Here is a 17,883-nt window from a genome sequence, read left to right as displayed (position 1 = left end):
CTATTGAGCAGGGAGCCTGATATGGTGCTCAATCCCAGGACTCAATCTCAGGACATCATGACCTGAGCTGAAGCAGATGTTCAACTGACTGAGCTACCCAGGCACACCCAGATATGTGTCTTTTTATCAGAGATATGATTTGCAACATTTTCTCCCATTCTGTAGTCATCGTTTTCACTTTCTTAGTGTTGCTTGAAGTTTAAAATTTTGGTGAAGTTTTTCTTTTGTTACTTACGCTTTTGGTGTCAAGTTTAAGAATCTATCACAATATCTAATATCATGAAGATTTACTTTTAAGTTTTCTTCTAAGAAGTCTTCTAAGAGTTTTATAGTTTTAGTTATACATTAGCATACAGAAAGGTTTCATTTTGAGTTGGGTTTTTTTTTTTTTAATATGGTTTGAGGTAAGGTCCAACTTCATTCTTTCTCATGTTGTTATCTAATTATCCAAGAACCATTTTTTGCAATTTCTCATTGAATGGTCTTAGCATCTTTGTTGAAAGTCAGTTTGCCATAGGTGTATAAACTTATTTCTGGGGGCACCTGGTGGCTCAGCGGGTTAAGCCTCTGCCTTCAGCTCAGGTCATGATCTAAGGGTCCTGGGATCAAGCCCCGCATGGGGCTGGCTCTCTGCTCAGCAGGGAGCCTGCTTTGCCCTCTCTCTCTGCTTGCCTCTCTTCCTACTTGTGATCTGTCAAATAAATTAAAATCTTTAAAAAAATTATTTTTATTTTTATTTTTTATTTCTGGAAGCTCCATTCTTTTCCATTTATCTATATGTCTAGCCTTATGCAGTACCATACTATGCTGAATACTGTTGTTTTGTAGTTAGGTTTTGAAATGGGAAAATCCTCCAACTTTGTTTTTTTTTTAAGATTTTTATTTATTTATTTGACAGAGAGAGAAAGACCACAAGTATGCAGAGCAGCAGGCAGAGAGAGGGGGAAACAGGCCCCCTGCTGAGCAGAGAGCCTGATGTGGCCTTCGATCCCAGGACCCTGAGACCGTGACCTGAGCTAAAGGCAGAGGCTTAACCCACTGAGCCACCCAGGCGCCCCAAATCCTCCAACTTTGTTCGTCTTTTTTAAGATTGTCTTGGCTATTATGATTGCTGGGAATTCTTTTTTTTTTTTTTAATATTTATTTAATTATTTATTTGGGAGACAGAGAAAGTGTGTGTGTTGGAGAAGGGGAGAGGGAGAGAGAGTCTCCAGCAGACTCTTGGCTGAGTGACAAGCCCCTATACAGGGCTGGATCTCATGACCCTGATATGCCCTGAGCTGAAATCAAGAGTCAAGACGCTTAACTGACTGAGCCACTCAGGTGCCCCACTTTCTGGCAATTCTATATCAACTTCAAAATAAGGTTGTCAATTTGTATGAAGAAGCCGTATGGGAATCTGATAAGGATTGCACTGAACCTGTAGATCAATTTGGGAAGTATTGGTTCTTAATAATGTTATAACTTCATGGACATGGGATATTTTCCTTTTTATTTAGATCTTTAATTCTTTCAACTGTGTTTTATAGTTTTCATCATATTTGCTTTATGCTTGTTTTGTTAAATTTACTCCTAGGTATTTTATTTTGTATGTTATTGTAAATGCAATAGTTATTTAAGTTTCAATTTTTGGATTGTTCATTGCAAATACATAGAAATGCAGTTGATTTTTATGTATTAATACTTTTGTATCCTTCAATCTTACTTAACTTGTTCATTAATTCTAATAGTTTTTCACCAAATTTCTTAGGATTATCTATACACCAGATCGTGTTATCTGTGAGTAAAGATAGTTACACTTCTTCCTTTCCGGTCTGGGAGCCTTTTAGTTCTTTTTCTTACCTAATGGCCTGACTTAAAACCTCCAGTACAATGTTGAATAGAAGTTGTGAATATGGACTCCCTACTCTTGGGTCTCATCTTAGCAAAAGAGCATCTAGTCATCCATCATTAAGTATGGTATAAGCCATGGGTTTTGCATAAATGTATCTTATCAGTTTGAGGAAGTTCTGTTTTATTCTTAGTGTTTTAAGTATTTTTATAATGGAATAGTGTTGGATTATATTTTGTCAGATGCTTTTCTCAAGTTGAGATGATAAGGTTGTTTTTAATTTTTGTTTTTGTGGGTAGTTTTTATATTGTGGGTAGTTTTTTGATTTAGATTTTCTTTTTCATCTTTAGTCAGAAACAGATAGCTGGAATCAAGGTGAATAATGCTGATGTCCTGCTCTTTGCGGAAAGATAATTCTCAGACTGGGAGTTATGAGGAGAGGGTGCCTCTATTCTTGACTGTACCAGTCTGGAGTGGAGTTTCTATCTTGTTTTGAGCCTGGAGTGAGGAGATAAGGAGTGAGCATTGTTTTTTTTTAAATACTACAGACTCTTAATTTTCTTACTGAGTTTTAGTAGATTTTTTGTTTCTTTATTTTCTATATAGTTTTAGGACAATTTCCAGAGACTTTAAATGATTGTTCTAAAAAATAATTTTCTCCAGTTTTGCTGGGGAGTGGGTCCATGGAGCTTCTCATATGTCATTCTGAAAGTGAAATCCTCTGAAATTTTTAAATTTTAAATTGTATAGCATGATGCTTATGGGAGACATACTTATGTTATCAAAAGATTTGGTGAGGGTTCCAGTAGATAACAAAGTACTCTGTAAGACTATTAAAGAGTAAGTTAAAAAGTTATTATATACAAGCATATTGGGAATACAACTGCTATGTGCAAAGAGAAAAATTTTTAAAGATTTTATTTATTAATTTGAGAATCACCTGGGGATATTGTTTGAGGTGGGGCTGAGGTTTTGCATCATAAGCTCTTGGGTGATAGTGGTGGTGGTCCATGGACTACACTTCCGGTAGCAAGGAGCTAAACAATGTAGGAAAGAAGGGCTTAAGCAATTAATGAAGTGGAGGGTGACTAAGAAGAAACTGGTAGAACAGGAGAAAGAGGAAGGAACTAAATGTTGCCTGTGTTATTTTGTCAGCAGGAGTAGATCTTAAATTTTATGATTGCAGTCCTTGAAGAATTAGTGCTTGATGACATTCCCATTTACAGACAATGTTGGAGAGTTAGTTTTTCATATTGGAGGGTTTTTTCATTTTTATTTTAGCAAGCTGAACAAATTTGCTCATTAACAAAGATTTTTGAGTCCACTTTCACGTAATAGCAATTTTCTCCTGATGCAATCATGTGTGTTTATAGTCATTTTGTTTTTTTTTTTTTAAAGATTTGTTTATTTATTTGCCAGAGAGAGAGAGAGAGGGAGAGAGACCGAGCACAAGCAGGGGAAGTGGCAGGCAGTGGGAGAAGTAGGCTCCCCGCTGAGCAGGGAGTTCATGGGGGACTCAATTCTAGGACCCTAGGATCATATCTGAACCGAAGGCAGCTGCTTAACTGACTGAGCCACCCAGGTGTCCCTCACTTTAATTTTTTATATATTATTTAATAGCATTGATGGAAAAAACTCTTCTCTATGACCATTATTGGGTGTTTAATATGGTTTCTAGGCATTTCCCATAAGGTTCTCTTCTGCTTACATGAGGGGAAAGATACCCCTTTGGATATTGAGATCTTCTCTTCCTATTTTCTCTCCTTGAGATTCCTTTTAAACTGGCTGATGCAGAATTTGTACAAAGGATCTCATACTTGTTAGTTTGTCTGTTGTTTCTATTTTTGACTATGTCTCCAAATGGAGTTTTGATCCCTAGCTTTCATTCTTTATGACATATCAGCAACATAGAACTGGCCACTCTCTTTCTAGATACACCTTTTCCCCCATTTCCTTCCAGAAGGCACACTCCTGGTTTTCCTTTGGTATCATTGGATGCCCCTCTTCAGTTTTCTTTTCTTTTTTTACCCTGGCCTCTGACCACAGAGCCCAGTTTTTCTACCTTGGAAGTTTGTGTCCGATTTCCTCCAGGGCTCCACCCCTCCACCCCCACAGCCCAGCCTCATGCACCTTTTCTCTTTTTTCATTATATTTTTTATTCTTTCACTGTAATAAATCATAGCCGTGATGATAACTGTATGATGAGTGCTGTGAGTCCTCCAAGTGAGTCTTTGAGTGTTATTGAATTTGGGTGATATTCTGCTCTGGGCTGCAGGAGAATTATGTATCTTTATACTGATACTCTAATAGTGTATAACAACTTTCCATATGTATCTGGAGTATATAATGAAAATATATGGCACTTATGAAGTACTGTTACTTTCCTCTTAAATAAAAAAGTTTAGTAAAAGTGTAATAAAGTGTTTGTTACATATTTTGTATACTTGCTGCCAGGTTTGAAGTTTAGTCATCTGGCAATCTGTATGGTTATATAATGCCATTAGTAATAACGAGTGATATAGATGTTTTTCAAAAACTCTCCCACATGTGTTAAAACTCATTATAGGCTTATTTATGTGCTGTGTTTTTTCCCCTTCACTTCCATCAACACTTTGCCGTTATCTGACTAATTTTTTTAGTGGAAAGAGAGGCCTTGGATGGAGTTTTTTTTTTTTTTTTCTGTTTATTTCTTTAAACTTGGCATCTGGAAAAATATTATACTCACATAGAAATTATAAAAGTAATGATTTCCCAGTGGCAGCAGAACAATTATCAAACTACTAAATTGATGTTAGTATAATACTATAACTAAACTATAAATCTTATTTTAAAAATATCTTATTTAGATTTCACTAGGTTTTACATTACATACACTTTTCTTCTTGGAATATAGCTCAAAGAAATTAAAATTTATCCCATGAAACCACCACCAAAATCAGGGTTCAGAACTTTTCTATTATCCCAAAGAAATTCCTTTCTACTAGCCCATTAAAGTCACCCCTCCCCTTAACCCTGGCAATCACTGATCTGTTTTCCATCCATTTTATTTTTTCATTTTGAAAATGTTATAGAAATGGGATTATTTAATATGTGATCTTTTGGGATTAGGCTTTTTTAAAAATTTTTTTTTCCACTCAGCATAATGCCCTTGAGATCCATCCAAGTTGTTATTTCATTTAAAAAAATTGCCAAGGGGTGCCTGGGTGGCTCAGAGGGTTAAGTCTCTGCCTTCGGCCTTGGTCATGATCTCAGGGTCCTGGGATTGAGCCCTGCATCGGGCTCTCTGCTCAGTGGGGAGCCTGCTTCCTCCTCTCTCTCTGCCTATCTGTGCCTACTTGTGATCTCTCTCTCTGTCAAATAAATAAATAAAATCTTAAAAAAAAAATGCCGAGTTTTATCTGTGGTAAGCATTTACCATAGTTTATTTATTCACGCATTGAAGTACATTTGTTTCTTTTCTTCAATGTAGGTTATAAAAAATATATCATAAAAAGGGTAAAAATGTGGCAATGGCTAATGTTTATTGAGTGCTTATATGTGGCAAGTATTGTGCTAATAATACTGTATTCCTTTTTTCCCCAAACTAAAAGTTTTTATTTTTGATTTTCAATTGTGATAAAATATACATAACATAAAATTGCCATCTTAACCATTTTAAGTGTACAGTTCAGTACTGTTAAGTACATTCACATTTTTGTGCAACCAGTCTCCAGAACTCTTCACCTTACAAAACTGAATCTCTATACCCAATAAATAAAAGCTCCCCACTTCTTTCTCACCCCAAACGTGGCAAACACCATTCTACTCTATATGAATTTGGTTACTCTAGATACTTCATATAAGTGGAATCGTGCCATATTTGTTTTTGTGACTGGTGTATTTCACTTAACCTAATATTCTCAAGGTTTATCCATGTTGTTGCATAGGTCAGAGTTTCCTCCCTTTTTAAGATATTCCATTGTATATCACATTTTGTTTATTCAGTCATTCATTGATGGACACTTTGGTTGCCTCTACCTTTCAGATATTGTGAATAATGCTGCTATGAACATGGGAGTACAAATATCTCTTTGAATTCTTATTTTCATTTCTGTTGAATAGATACCCAGAAGTGGAATGGGTGGATCATATGGTAATTTATATTTTTATTTATTTGTTTGTTTGTTATTTTATTTTATTTTAGAGGGAGAGAGAGCAGGGGAGAGGGGCGGAGGAGAGGGAGAGAGAGAATCTTAAGCAGGTCCCATGCCCAGCATGGAGTACAGCAAAGGACTTGATCTCACATCCCTGAGATCATGACCTGAGCTGGAATCAACAGTCGGATGCTTAACTGACTGAGCCATCCAGTAGTCCTGGTAATTTATATTTTTAATTTTTTGAGGAACCACCATAGAGTTTCCATAATGGTTACAGTCTTTTAGATTTTCACCAACAGTGCACTAGGGTTACAATTACATTCCATCCTTGCCAACACTTGTTTTTTTTTCTAGGGTTTTTTTTTTTTTTTTTTTTTTTTGGGGTTGTTGTTGTTGTAGCTGTCCTAGTGGGTGTAAGGTGGTATTTCATTGTGTTTGTGATTTGCGTTTCCCTAATAATTAGTGATGTTGAACATTGTTTCACATGTTTTATGACCATTTGTATATCTTCCTTGGTGAAATGTCCTTTGCCCATTAAAAAAATTTTTTGTTGTTGTTGATGTGTATGGTATGGGTTCTTTATGTATTGTGTATGCTAACCACTTATGATATGTAATTTGCAGATATTATTTCTACTGTGTTCTTATTCCTTACAACATCATTCTTTATTTTATAGATGAGGAAGCTGAAGTATAGAGAGGTTTGGTAACTTTTAGTAACCCTCCACTGATTTAATGATTTGTATGAAACTCGGATTCAGATTTGCACTAGTCCTTCTCCAGAGTCTTCTCTTTTCACTACCACATGATTCTCAGCTAGTTCCTTGGCAAACTTAATGAAAGCAAGTGGTCTTGCTTTCTGTGATTAGCCTATGTGGAAGGCCTGCTTTAAGAAGCAGAATGATTTAGATTTTTTTAAATGTATAGTTGATCCTCATTGTTTGCATATTACCTATTTGTGAGTTTACCTATTTGCTAAAATTTATTTGTAATACCAAAATCAATACTCATGGTGCTTTTGGGTGATTTGTGGTCATGCACAGAGTGGCAAAAAATTTGAATCACTTATTCCCAGCAGATACCAACCACAGGAACTGCCTACTTGTTTCAGCTCTTACACTATAAACAATCCTTTTCAGGGTCTGCTTAGTGTCATGTTTTCCACATCTTTGTGGTTTGGGTTTATTTATTTGTTTGTTTTAATTTTTGTTGCTTAAAAAGGTCCCCAAATATAATAGTGAAGGGTTTTAATGTTCCTAAGTGTGAGAAGGTTGCCATGTACCTTATAGAGAAAATGTATGTATCAGATAAGCTTCCTTCAGGTATGAGTTATAGTGTTGTTGACTGTTGAATGTTCGTGAATTAAAAGTATATTAAAGTATCTTTAAACAGTGACTCACAAAAAACAAAGTTATGTATTGAATGGTTCATGAAAGTATTGTGACTGGAGGTTCTACAAGAGCCCAACTTTCTATTTCCCCTAGGAACAGTAGTACAGTATTTGCTAATTCAGTGTTTGCCTCGACCTTATAGAATGGGATGTCTTTGAATAAGGAATATTGACTGCATTTCCCAACATTTATTTAAATCAGTGTAGCAGGAAGGAAAGGCTCATTTATGTTGAATAAATGAACTCTCATAGAATCCCAGGGTGTGTGATGTTTGTTTTGTAAATCAAGAAGAGGTTCAGTGGGCTTTCACATTTACCATATTAGTAATTCAATAGTAGATGTTGCTGGTATATCCTCATTCTAGATGAAGAATCAAAGCAGCGAGAGGTTTTGTGGGTGCTTAGTGATATAGTGGTATAAATACATCCACACTCAGTTTTCCTTGTTCTTTTTTAGGGTGAATTTCCCTCTTCTGCTTTGCCTTTCTACAAATAGAATGGGGAAAGTGTGTGAATGCTTTTTGAGTACCTATAAGGTACCAGTTCAGTGTTAGTCATGTGATTTCATTTGTTCTTCTCAGCAGTTCACTGTGACAAGAGATGCTATGGTTTTTCCGATGACCAAAATGAAGGAAAATTAGGTATTTTGCTAAGGAATTATGTACTAACTAGTGCTGTTAGAATTTGAAGCTTGCCTCCAAATAAGTTTTTTGATACTTTGTGTCATTCTCTACCAAATGTTCCAGAAAAGAGAACTGACCCAATATTTATGTATAAAATTTTTCAGACTGACTCTCTAATGGTGTTGCAAAACATCTGATTATGTTTTCAGCTGTTTGGATTTGTGGTTTCACATATTTCTGCAAAATATAAAAAAATTAAATTCAGAAATGTTTTTCTTAACATTGTCCACGTTTAATTTGCTATGCTTTAAGAGATAATTAATTTATAATTCTTGGTGTGAGGTAGATTTTTACTATAAATAAATGTTTTCTTTTTCTAGTGAACAAAAATGTCTTTATTTAAAGCCCGTAATTGGTGGTCTACTGTTCTGGGAGAAAAAGAAGAATTTGATCAAGGCTGTTTGTGTTTGGGTGATGTTGACAATACTGGAAATGGACAAGGTAAGCAACTTATGACTATGCATCTTGGAGCAAAGCTTTACTGAGAAAAATAAAAATGACTTCATTTTTAAAAGTATACTTATACACTTTAAAGTATACTTACACAACTTAAGTGAACTGTCATAATTATGCCCTAATTTTGAAGGTAGTTTTCCTTATAATATTTAGGAGGTAGCAGGCTGATAAATACAGTTCTTCTGTTTTGCTCTTTGTGTTTTTCTGGTTTGTGTTGATTCTGTCATGTGATTTGGAACTGAAAAAATATTACAAGGCAATATTTAATTTGTTTTCATTTGTTATAAAACTTTTCATTTTTTTGCAAAATTAGGTAGAGCTACTAAAATATTTTTAATTTTGAAGTTTTTTAAGAAATTATTTTCAAGGAAAATTATACATTTAAAAAAATTTGAATTTGAAAGTGATTCATATCAGAATGGAAAAATTATTCTAGCTCTATTTGTTCATAGAAAACAATTATTAAATCATTGCTTTCATTTTCATTTTCATATTATGATTTTGGCAACAACATTCTGTTTTATTTTTATATTATATGCTTCTGTTTGCATCTTCATTTTTTTTTTTTTTAAGATTTTATTTGTTTATTTGACAGGTGGAAATCACAAGTAGAGAGGCAGGCAGGGAGAGAGGGGGGGAAGCAGGCTTCCCGCTCAGCAGAAAGCCTGATGTGGGGCTCGATCCCAGGACCCTGGGATCATGACCTGAGCTGAAGGCAGAGACTTTAACCCACTGAGCCACCCAGGCGCCCCTGCATCTTCATATTTTTTGAAGTGGTTTCTAAAACATTGTACTTCTGTATCATTGCTATTTGAAACTTGTATTTGGTTTTAATGTTATATAGTCATGAGCTTTTCCTTTTCTTTTTTGTGATCTGGATAGTTGTTGGCCTCTTAAAAAGAAAACTGATAATCAGTCTTTAACTCAATATGTATAAATATTGTCTCTACATTTTCTTCATTCTATTTCTCTTGCATATAATAAAAACAGTAGAATTTTGGAGACAAGGTAAAAGGAGAAAATTATATTGGCAAAGAAGTATGGGAGGTACTAAGCTGTACTGAGCACCTGAATTATTTCTAAGGAAAATCTGGGCTCTGTCCTTCCACTAATAGGGGATGGTAAGGTCTTATACTTAGAGGGTGTCCTGAGAGGTTCCTCAAAGATTATCAATCTTGTCTCCTGCCTGTTTGTTGACACTAAAATAAAATAAAATAAAATAAATTAAATTCCTTTATTATTTGGCAGTACAGAATACTCAGGCTACAAAAATATATGCCAAAGAGAACAATTTCAAACCCATGTCCAAACTAACAAAAGATCAAGTTTGTTGGAAACTATCCTGATTGATTTTCTGAATAGCTTACTGTTCACTCCTCATTTCTATTAGAGCTCTTCACTGGGGTGCCAGAAGTGGGTTACCAGTTACCAGTGTGCTTCCTCTCAATTTGTGGCCAGCTGTGAGAAGTTTCCTCTATTTTCCCAAGGATACTATACAAAAATCATTTCATGTGTGTGTCCCACATAGAAAAAAAAATTGCCTATCATTTCTCAAAGCTTGGACTACCAGTATCATCATGTTCTGGGATGATTGTTATATATGAAGTTTTTCTATCTTAGATATATAGCTCCTATAAGGTCATATTTCCTGGAAGTAGGTGGATTGGAAGGCTGGGCTTTTGTGTCTGCAATTTTTGATAAGCTCCAAAGTTGAGTGGTGACACAGTACAGTTTAAGGATAATTCTCATTGATCTTATAGGATGGGAGATAAATGAGAGTAGTTTGGGACATGGTCTATTTGAGATAGGACTGTCTAGTAGGCAGAATAGAGGTAGTGATTTTTAAAAAAAAATTTTTATTGAAAAAAAATTTTTTTTTTTAGAAATAGAGTATGCATGTAGTGCAGGGTGGGGGTAGGGGGAGAGGGAGAGAGAGAATCTTAAGCAGGCTCCAGGCCTAACACAGAGCCCAATGCATGATGGGCTCTATCTCATGACTGAGATCTTAAACTGAGTCAAAATCAAAAGTCAGATGCTTAACTGAGTGAGCCACCCAGGTGCCCCAGTGGTAGTGATTTTGAAGTGAGCCATATACTGGTTGTATTTGAAGCTCTGAGAATGTGTGAAAATGCACAGGGAAAGAAGGTAGAATAAGATGGAAAGAATCTTGGGACCATAACCTAAAGAATACAAGCATTGAAGGGGGAGGTTTGAGAAGGGTAGTTGGTAATAGATTCTGAGAAGGGCAGGCAGAGAGGCAGGAGAACTAGTTGGGCTAATACCTGGCAGGCAAGGTTTAGTGACATTATGACTGAAGTTTCCATTTAGCAGCAAGTAGCCATTAGTGTTCTCATGGTCATTAGTGTTCAAGTGGCCATTTAACAAGTGTCTCATTTGTGTTCTCCATGAGGGTGGATGAGTGGGCACAATGGTAACAAAATCTAGATTTGCAGTGAGTGAAGGAATGGAGCTGGGGAAGACTGAGTGTTTATGGCCCTTTAAAGAAACTTAGCTATGAAGGGAAGAAGGGAGGATTAAGACTGGGGGCGATGTAGGGTAAAGAGAAGTGGGAAAAATTCAATATATAGCAGGGAGGATGTATTAAAGCAGGGATGGGGCATTTGATTGACTTGGCTGGTGGTGTATGTGACTCTTAATCCCAGGACTGTAGTTTGACAATCTACAATGTTGGGTGTAGGGATTATTTAAAGATGGAATCTTAAAAAAAAAAAAAAAAAAAGAGCAGGGATCCAGAGTGACAGTAAGACATGGGATCAGGTGTGCATATGGAAGGTGTGAGAACTTTTCTTTCACTGTGACTGAAGGCAAGAGGGTAAGAATGAGTACAGAAGATGAGAAATTTGCAGGTCATTTGGAGTGATCAGAATGAAAAGATGGTATTAAGCATCTTGAAATTGTTTTAGGCAAAGCCAACTTGATATGTAGAAGGATTCCTTGCTAATCTTGAGATCCCAGTTGAAATTAGACACCATGCATTTAAAGTTGTACTTACTTTCTCGTTCTCAAGATTCAGATTCGTGGGAGAAATAGTAGGAAGTGGGGGTGAGTGGGAGAGTCTGAGTTGTCCAGTTTAGATTCTATGCCAGCTTGTAGCCTGAGGAGAATTTGCTAGAAGAATCCTAAGTGGAAAACACATAAAGCTGACTGAAAAATAGCTAATAAGTTTATCTTTTAGCTATCCAGCTTTTATGCCTCACGTGGGGCAGCTGTCCCTTGTACCCCTGCACAAGCATGTGCGCTTACCCCCCTGCAGTAGTAAAGAACAATGTGCACCTACTGCTTCAGAGGCACTTTCAGGAAGGCCCGGCTCTGTAAGTCCAGGGTCTTTGGGTGATATCCCTTTTCCTTGTAATTTAGTCATGATCACGTTCCAATATTCTGTTGCTACTAGACTAAGTTGTATGTACAATCTGTGTTCAAATTCATATGTAATAGTTGAGGAAGAGAAGGAAAAATTTTAAGATTAAGATTATCGAATGGAAAAAATTGTATGGTAACTTAAAGAAATCATATCGGGGGGATACCTTCTGTTTTGTATCTGGTTATTGGGCTGTATACTATGCTATTTTCTTTTTTTTTTTTTTACTTCGACTACCTTCCATCTGGTTAGGGCTCTTGGTCTTGAGTAGAGATGGAGGGATCAGAGAATCGGTCTAGGTGAGTATTCCTGAGGGATCTAGAACATTAATGCTTGCCTAAAGAGGACTATAGTAGTTTCTTTTACTACTGATCCAGACAGTATGGGGAAGGGTCCTTGGAGATCCCTGGGTTTCAGGCATATTTCTTTCAGCCTCCTTTGGCTCTTATGAGATGATGTTGAGGTAGTCCTGGTTCCTGCAGTTTAGATTGTGGCAGTACATATAAAGATATATGCCTCTTCCTATCCAGTAAAAGCAAACTGTTTCCCGTTGGTATTAGAAAGGAGAAAATGCATTATTAAGATCTAGAACTGTATTCGAGCAGATGGGTTTTATTAGTTGGCTTCAAGAAAGACAAGATGTGAAATAATAGAAGAATTTGGGGTTATTCTTTAAGTTATACTGATCAACCCTAACTTCTCTATATTGACAGTTTTGGTTATTAAGCAGGTATGTGGTAAGAATGACCACATATGCATATTGAAGGTTTTTGGCATTGAATTTTGAGAACTACCCCAAATCAGGCCTAGCAGTGGTATGTATGTATGTATGTAGGCTCCCTGCCCAGTGTGGAGCCCAACATGGGGCTTAAACTCACAACCAGGAGATCAAGACCTGAGCTACAACCAAGAGTTGGATGCTTAACCAACTGAACTACCCAGGCACCCTACCTGTGGTATTTATTTTGATTTTCTCCTTGATGGGGAGATAGAGTCCCATTGGCTTCCATATATCTCTCCCCATATAATATCCTTCATGTCCATTTTAGGGAACCAAAAGGATGTTCTACTATTTTCTGTGAAAATACATTTCCTTTAAACTCTCAGAAACTAGGTGAAAAATCATAGGCTAGTTTTGCTCTCCACTGGATAAACTAAGTAAAAAAATTCATTTGTCACTGAGTCTCCATAATGATCAACAATAGTTTATTTCTAGGGTTCCAGAATTAGTAGTAACTCAGAGCCAATATTCAGTATTCTCACAAAGTTTGGTTATTTCCCTTTCCTCAGTGTACCTGGGTAAATGACTACTTGTCCTTTAGGGAAAGATCTGAGGAAAATTTATATTAGGCATGTGTGGTGTTATAGCATCTATATTGTGTTGTCTTTATTCAAGGGACTCTGAGTCTGTAAATTGACTTCAGTGTGGAAATGGGTGAGATACCGTAACTGTCTATACAGTTGGCTTGAGTTAGTCTTTTTCAGAGACCCATATATTTTTGATTATAGGTTTCAAAAAAGGCTTCAGTTTGATAAACATATTACAATTGAATACTACTCTAACAAAATACACAAATAAAAAAAAATAAATAAACCATTGGGAAAAAAAGGGTCTCAATGAATTGCCTGTTCATTTCGTTCCTGGGGATCCCATTAATCATAGCTTAATGTCTGTGAGAATTAGACTGTTACCTGAGCTCTGGTTACTATAAAAGTCCTGCCATTTTAATACTCAGACCTACACATTTTGTTTCTAGGGATTAAATTGTCACCATGTGGACTTCACCATCCTGGCTTCCTCTTATGTATGAAAAAGGGCTGGGTTGAAGCTGAATCTTGGTTATTTAGTGAATGAAATAGGAATTAGGGTATGGGGGGATACATAGGAAGCTCAGTGGGGAATGTTTTAGAAAAGTTTGGAGGTTTGAGTATATCCAAGCCTTCTAGACTTTGCCAGTAACCTCATTATGTAACATTGTAATCTCATTCTTTGAGATGAATGTCTTTATTTTTATGCAAGAAACCTGGAGAGACTGTGAACTCATTTGTTACTGTAATTTAAAACCTACAGAATCATTTCCTGAATTAGATTCTTAGTGGTTAAGCCTCATTGATATAAGAAGAAAGAAATTCTTTCTGCAGAGTCCCAAGGACCCTGAATTTTGTTCTTTACCCTGAGATGGGAATTTTGAGGTTTAAACTTATTCTCTTATTTTAAATTATGCAGTTCTCTTAGAAAAGCCATTTTATATATGGTTTGGCATTCCTCCTTCCTGTTCTGTTGGCCTAGGGCAGCAGCTCTCCAGTCCACCAGAGTATCACCTGCAATGGGCACAGGTCCCAGATGCCTGGAGGTGTTCACTTGATTAACTGTTCTGTCCCTGTATACGATGTTATTTAACCCTGCCTAGAGTCTTACTGCATTGTATCCCAACTCAGCTCAAGAACCAATTTCCAAATATCCCTGCAGGAACTGGTAATGCAGTTTATTCTCTGCTGCCAGTTTCTTCCTGACTTTTTTTTTTTTTTTTGGTCACAAGTTAGGAAACAACTATGATAAATATAAATAAAGGAGGGATTGGAGTAAGAGTGACCTAGATCTCTCAAATGCAGGAAGAGTTGAACTGACCAAACCTTAGTGGTGGAATGGGAACAGCATAGTTCTAGAGACTGTATAGAACTTGTGGGAGTTGCCATTTGATCACCTAGCAGCAGCTTCCTGGTATCGCTATTCAGGATTGAAATTCCCAGGATAGTACCTCTCTCATATGGTTATTATGAGGATTTAATGAGTTAATACATAAAAGTTACATAGGCCATTGCTTGGCACATGATAAGCTCTCAGTAAATAGGTATGTAGAACTCCTACTTCTAAATAGATGGAAAAAAGTCAATATTTTATACTAATATAGCAATTTCAAAACTGACACCTAGAGTATTAGTTTCCTAGGCCCGCCATAACCAAGTACCATGAACTGAGTGGCTTAAAGCAATAGAAATTTATTTTCTGACAGTTTTTAGAGACTAGAAGTCCAAAATCAAGGTGTTGGCAGGGACATCCTAACGTACCTGAAGCCTCTAGGGTCCTTCTTTGCCTTTTTCAGCTTCTGGTAGTCCCAGGCATTCTTTGGCTTGTGGAGGTATCACTCTAATCACTGTCTCCATTGCCACATCATCATCTTCTTAAATGTCTTCACATGGCGACCTCCTCTCTTCCACCCCACCACCCTCTATACTCTCGTCCTCCCTTCCTTCCTTCCTTCCTTCCTTCCTTCCTTCCTTCCTTTTTTTTTTTTTTTAAGATTTTATTTATTTTAGAGAGAGAGAGAAAGAGTGAGAGCAAGAGGGGCATAGGGAGAAGGAGAGAGAGTCTCAAGCAGACTCTGCACTGAGTGCAGAGCCCTACTCGGAGCTTGATTCCACCATCCTGAGATCATGACCAGAGCCAAAACTAAGAGCTGGACACTCAACTGACTGCACCACCCAGGCGCTCCCCCATCCCTATTTTCTCTTCTTAGAAGAGAGTTTTATTGTATACCTGATTGAGTGTGACCTCATCTTAACTTGATTACATCTGTGAAGACTCTATTTCCAAATAAAATCATGGTACTAAGGGTTAGGATTTCAACATACTTTTTTTTGGCAGGGGTGGGGAGAGATGGGGAGACATAATTCAGCCCACAACACATATGTTACCATTGCTCCCTTTTGTGTCCAAATATAGACACTGTTCATCAGAGCATTCTACTAGTGAGGACTCAGAATTCTTTTTAATACAATGATTTCAACAGCTGTAGAATTGCCACTCTATGAAGAAATCAGTGTACAATCTTATATTAGTCTTTTGTAAAAGGACTTGCTTTGACTGAGTTAAATTATAACTACTGATACCAAAGCAAAGCTTAGGAAAAACACATAATATGTTAGTATGCTTGAATATTGATGATATTAAAAAAAGTTGTTTTGGGCCGCTTGGGTAGCTCAGTGGGTTAAGACTCTGCCTTCGGCTCGGGTCATGATCCCAGAGCCCTGCATTGGGCTCTCCGCTCAGTGGGGAGCCTGCTTCCCCCTCTCCCTCTGCCTGCCTCTCTGGCTACTTGTGATCTCTCTTGCTCTCTGTCAAATAAATAAATAAAATCTTTAAAAAAATTTTTTTAGTTACATTATCTGCTGGCAGATTGGGCTTTGTATATGAAGCAAGACTCAATTGGTTTAATTTTATTTTAATTTTTATTTATTAATTTATTTATTTTTTGGTTTGTTTTCATTTTTGAATTTTTCTTTTAAACATTAGAAAGTTTATTTCCAAATAAATTTTGTTGCTAATGTTTGTTTCTTCTTATATCTTTTAAAAACCTCTCTCTACAGATAAAATAATTGTGGGTAGCTTTATGGGATACCTAAGAATCTTTAACCCCCATCCTGTAAAAACAGGAGATGGAGCTCAAGCTGAAGATTTGCTTCTAGAAGTTCATCTACGAGATCCAATATTGCAAGTGGAAGTAGGGAAGTTTGTTTCGTAAGTACAGCTCCTTAATTCTGACATTTTATCTTACCTGTAGTATATCATTCCCTGATTGTGTCATTTTTGTGGATTCTTAAGTGAAGAAAGGATTATCCATGACAAATATGTTTTCTGGATATTGTTACCTGGGTGTTCCTCATGTACTGAACATTTTTTTTTTTTTTTAATTTGGGAACCTGCACAAAGAGAATAATTTAGAACTTTTAAAAAAAAATAGTAACAGACCTAACATGTCTGACATATCAGAAGTTTAAAGGAAAAGAGATAAGCTTTTGAAAATAAAGAAAGAAATAGAAAGTATTCACTTATTTAAAGAACTAATTATCCAGGTTCTATAAATGTCTGTTTAAATAATTAGACAAAGTAGCAGTTATTGTATTTAACATATAACATTGAAGCTTTAAAATGAATTACTGCACTTATTTGGTGTGGAAGGGTCCTTAGTTTCTTAAAAGAAGTCAGCTCAATCCACAAAGTAAGTCTTACTCTTACAAGAGGTTTGTTTCCAAGTACTTTATTTATTTTAAAGATCTTTTATTTATTTGTATGTAAATATATATTATTATTTATTTATTTATTTTATTATTTATTTATTTTAAAGATTTTATTTATTTATTTGACAAAGAGAGAGATCACAAGTAGGCAGAGAGGCAGGCGGGGGGCAGGGGGAAGCAGGCTCGCTGTTGAGCAGAGAGCCTGATGTGGGACTCGATCCCAGGACCCTGAGATCATGACCTGAGCCGAAGGCAGTGGCTTAACCCACTGAGCCACCCAGGTGTCCCCCAAGTACTTTATTTTTAACCCTAATTTATTTTAGGAAGCCCTTATTAGTTGCATTTTGTGTAATTGTCTGCATTTTATTTCCCAATGATGCTGCTGATTTTATCTTATTGTCTTGTATGAATTTTCTTAAAATTGAGCCTATATTTCTTAATCATTTATAAAAGTATATATTGTGAAAAGTTATATAGATAGAGGTGGTCTTGCTATCCCTTACCTTTTTTTTTTTTTTTTTTTTTTAAGTCTGGGAGTCTGGGAGTGACCTGAGCTCTGGGTTTTTGACTCACTACATTTGCTCGTCATGATTTACTGGTCCTAATTTCCATTTATTCAGGGCCTTGGCTTTTGCTAGAAAAACCTGAAAAACCATTCTTGCATTAATGCCCTTCTATTGAGGTTTTATTCTGATGGGAAGGTGCTTCATAGATGCTGTGGGCAGGGCATGAGATAGGACTTTAACGCACTGTGATAGGCTGGATCAGAGATTTGTGTCTGATGTGGTTGGTAAATAGCTACTCCATCTAAAAGTAGATGATGATTATGTAAGTGCCTGTTGTATACATAGCATATACAAGGCATGATAGATTTATAAAGTAAGGAGATAGAAGGATTCTTGCCTCTAAAAAAGCATTTTTATCTTTCCATTTTTTGAAAGAGTGAGGTGCAGTTCTGACCATTCTATTCAGTAGTCCTAAGTATAGCTT

General features: G+C 36.3%; 1 protein-coding gene across 2 annotated transcripts in view; it reads left to right on the top strand.

Moving 5' to 3' along the window:
- The window catches only part of BBS9 (Bardet-Biedl syndrome 9), a 453,073-nt gene that overhangs the window by 4,933 nt on the left and 430,257 nt on the right, over positions 1-17,883 (top strand). For both annotated transcript variants that reach the window (XM_032871845.1, XM_032871835.1), the window contains exons 2-3: positions 8,360-8,480; positions 16,243-16,393. In XM_032871845.1, the coding sequence (XP_032727736.1) occupies positions 8,369-8,480; positions 16,243-16,393 (263 nt within the window). In that variant the 5' untranslated portion in view covers positions 8,360-8,368. The remainder of the gene's footprint in view (positions 1-8,359; positions 8,481-16,242; positions 16,394-17,883) is intronic.

Source organism: Lontra canadensis, unplaced genomic scaffold (assembly GCF_010015895.1).
Source record: "Lontra canadensis isolate GAN:19392208 unplaced genomic scaffold, GSC_riverotter_1.0 scaffold2, whole genome shotgun sequence".
NCBI classification, from domain to species: Eukaryota; Metazoa; Chordata; class Mammalia; order Carnivora; family Mustelidae; genus Lontra; species Lontra canadensis.
This window is presented reverse-complemented; position numbering and strand designations above follow the sequence as displayed.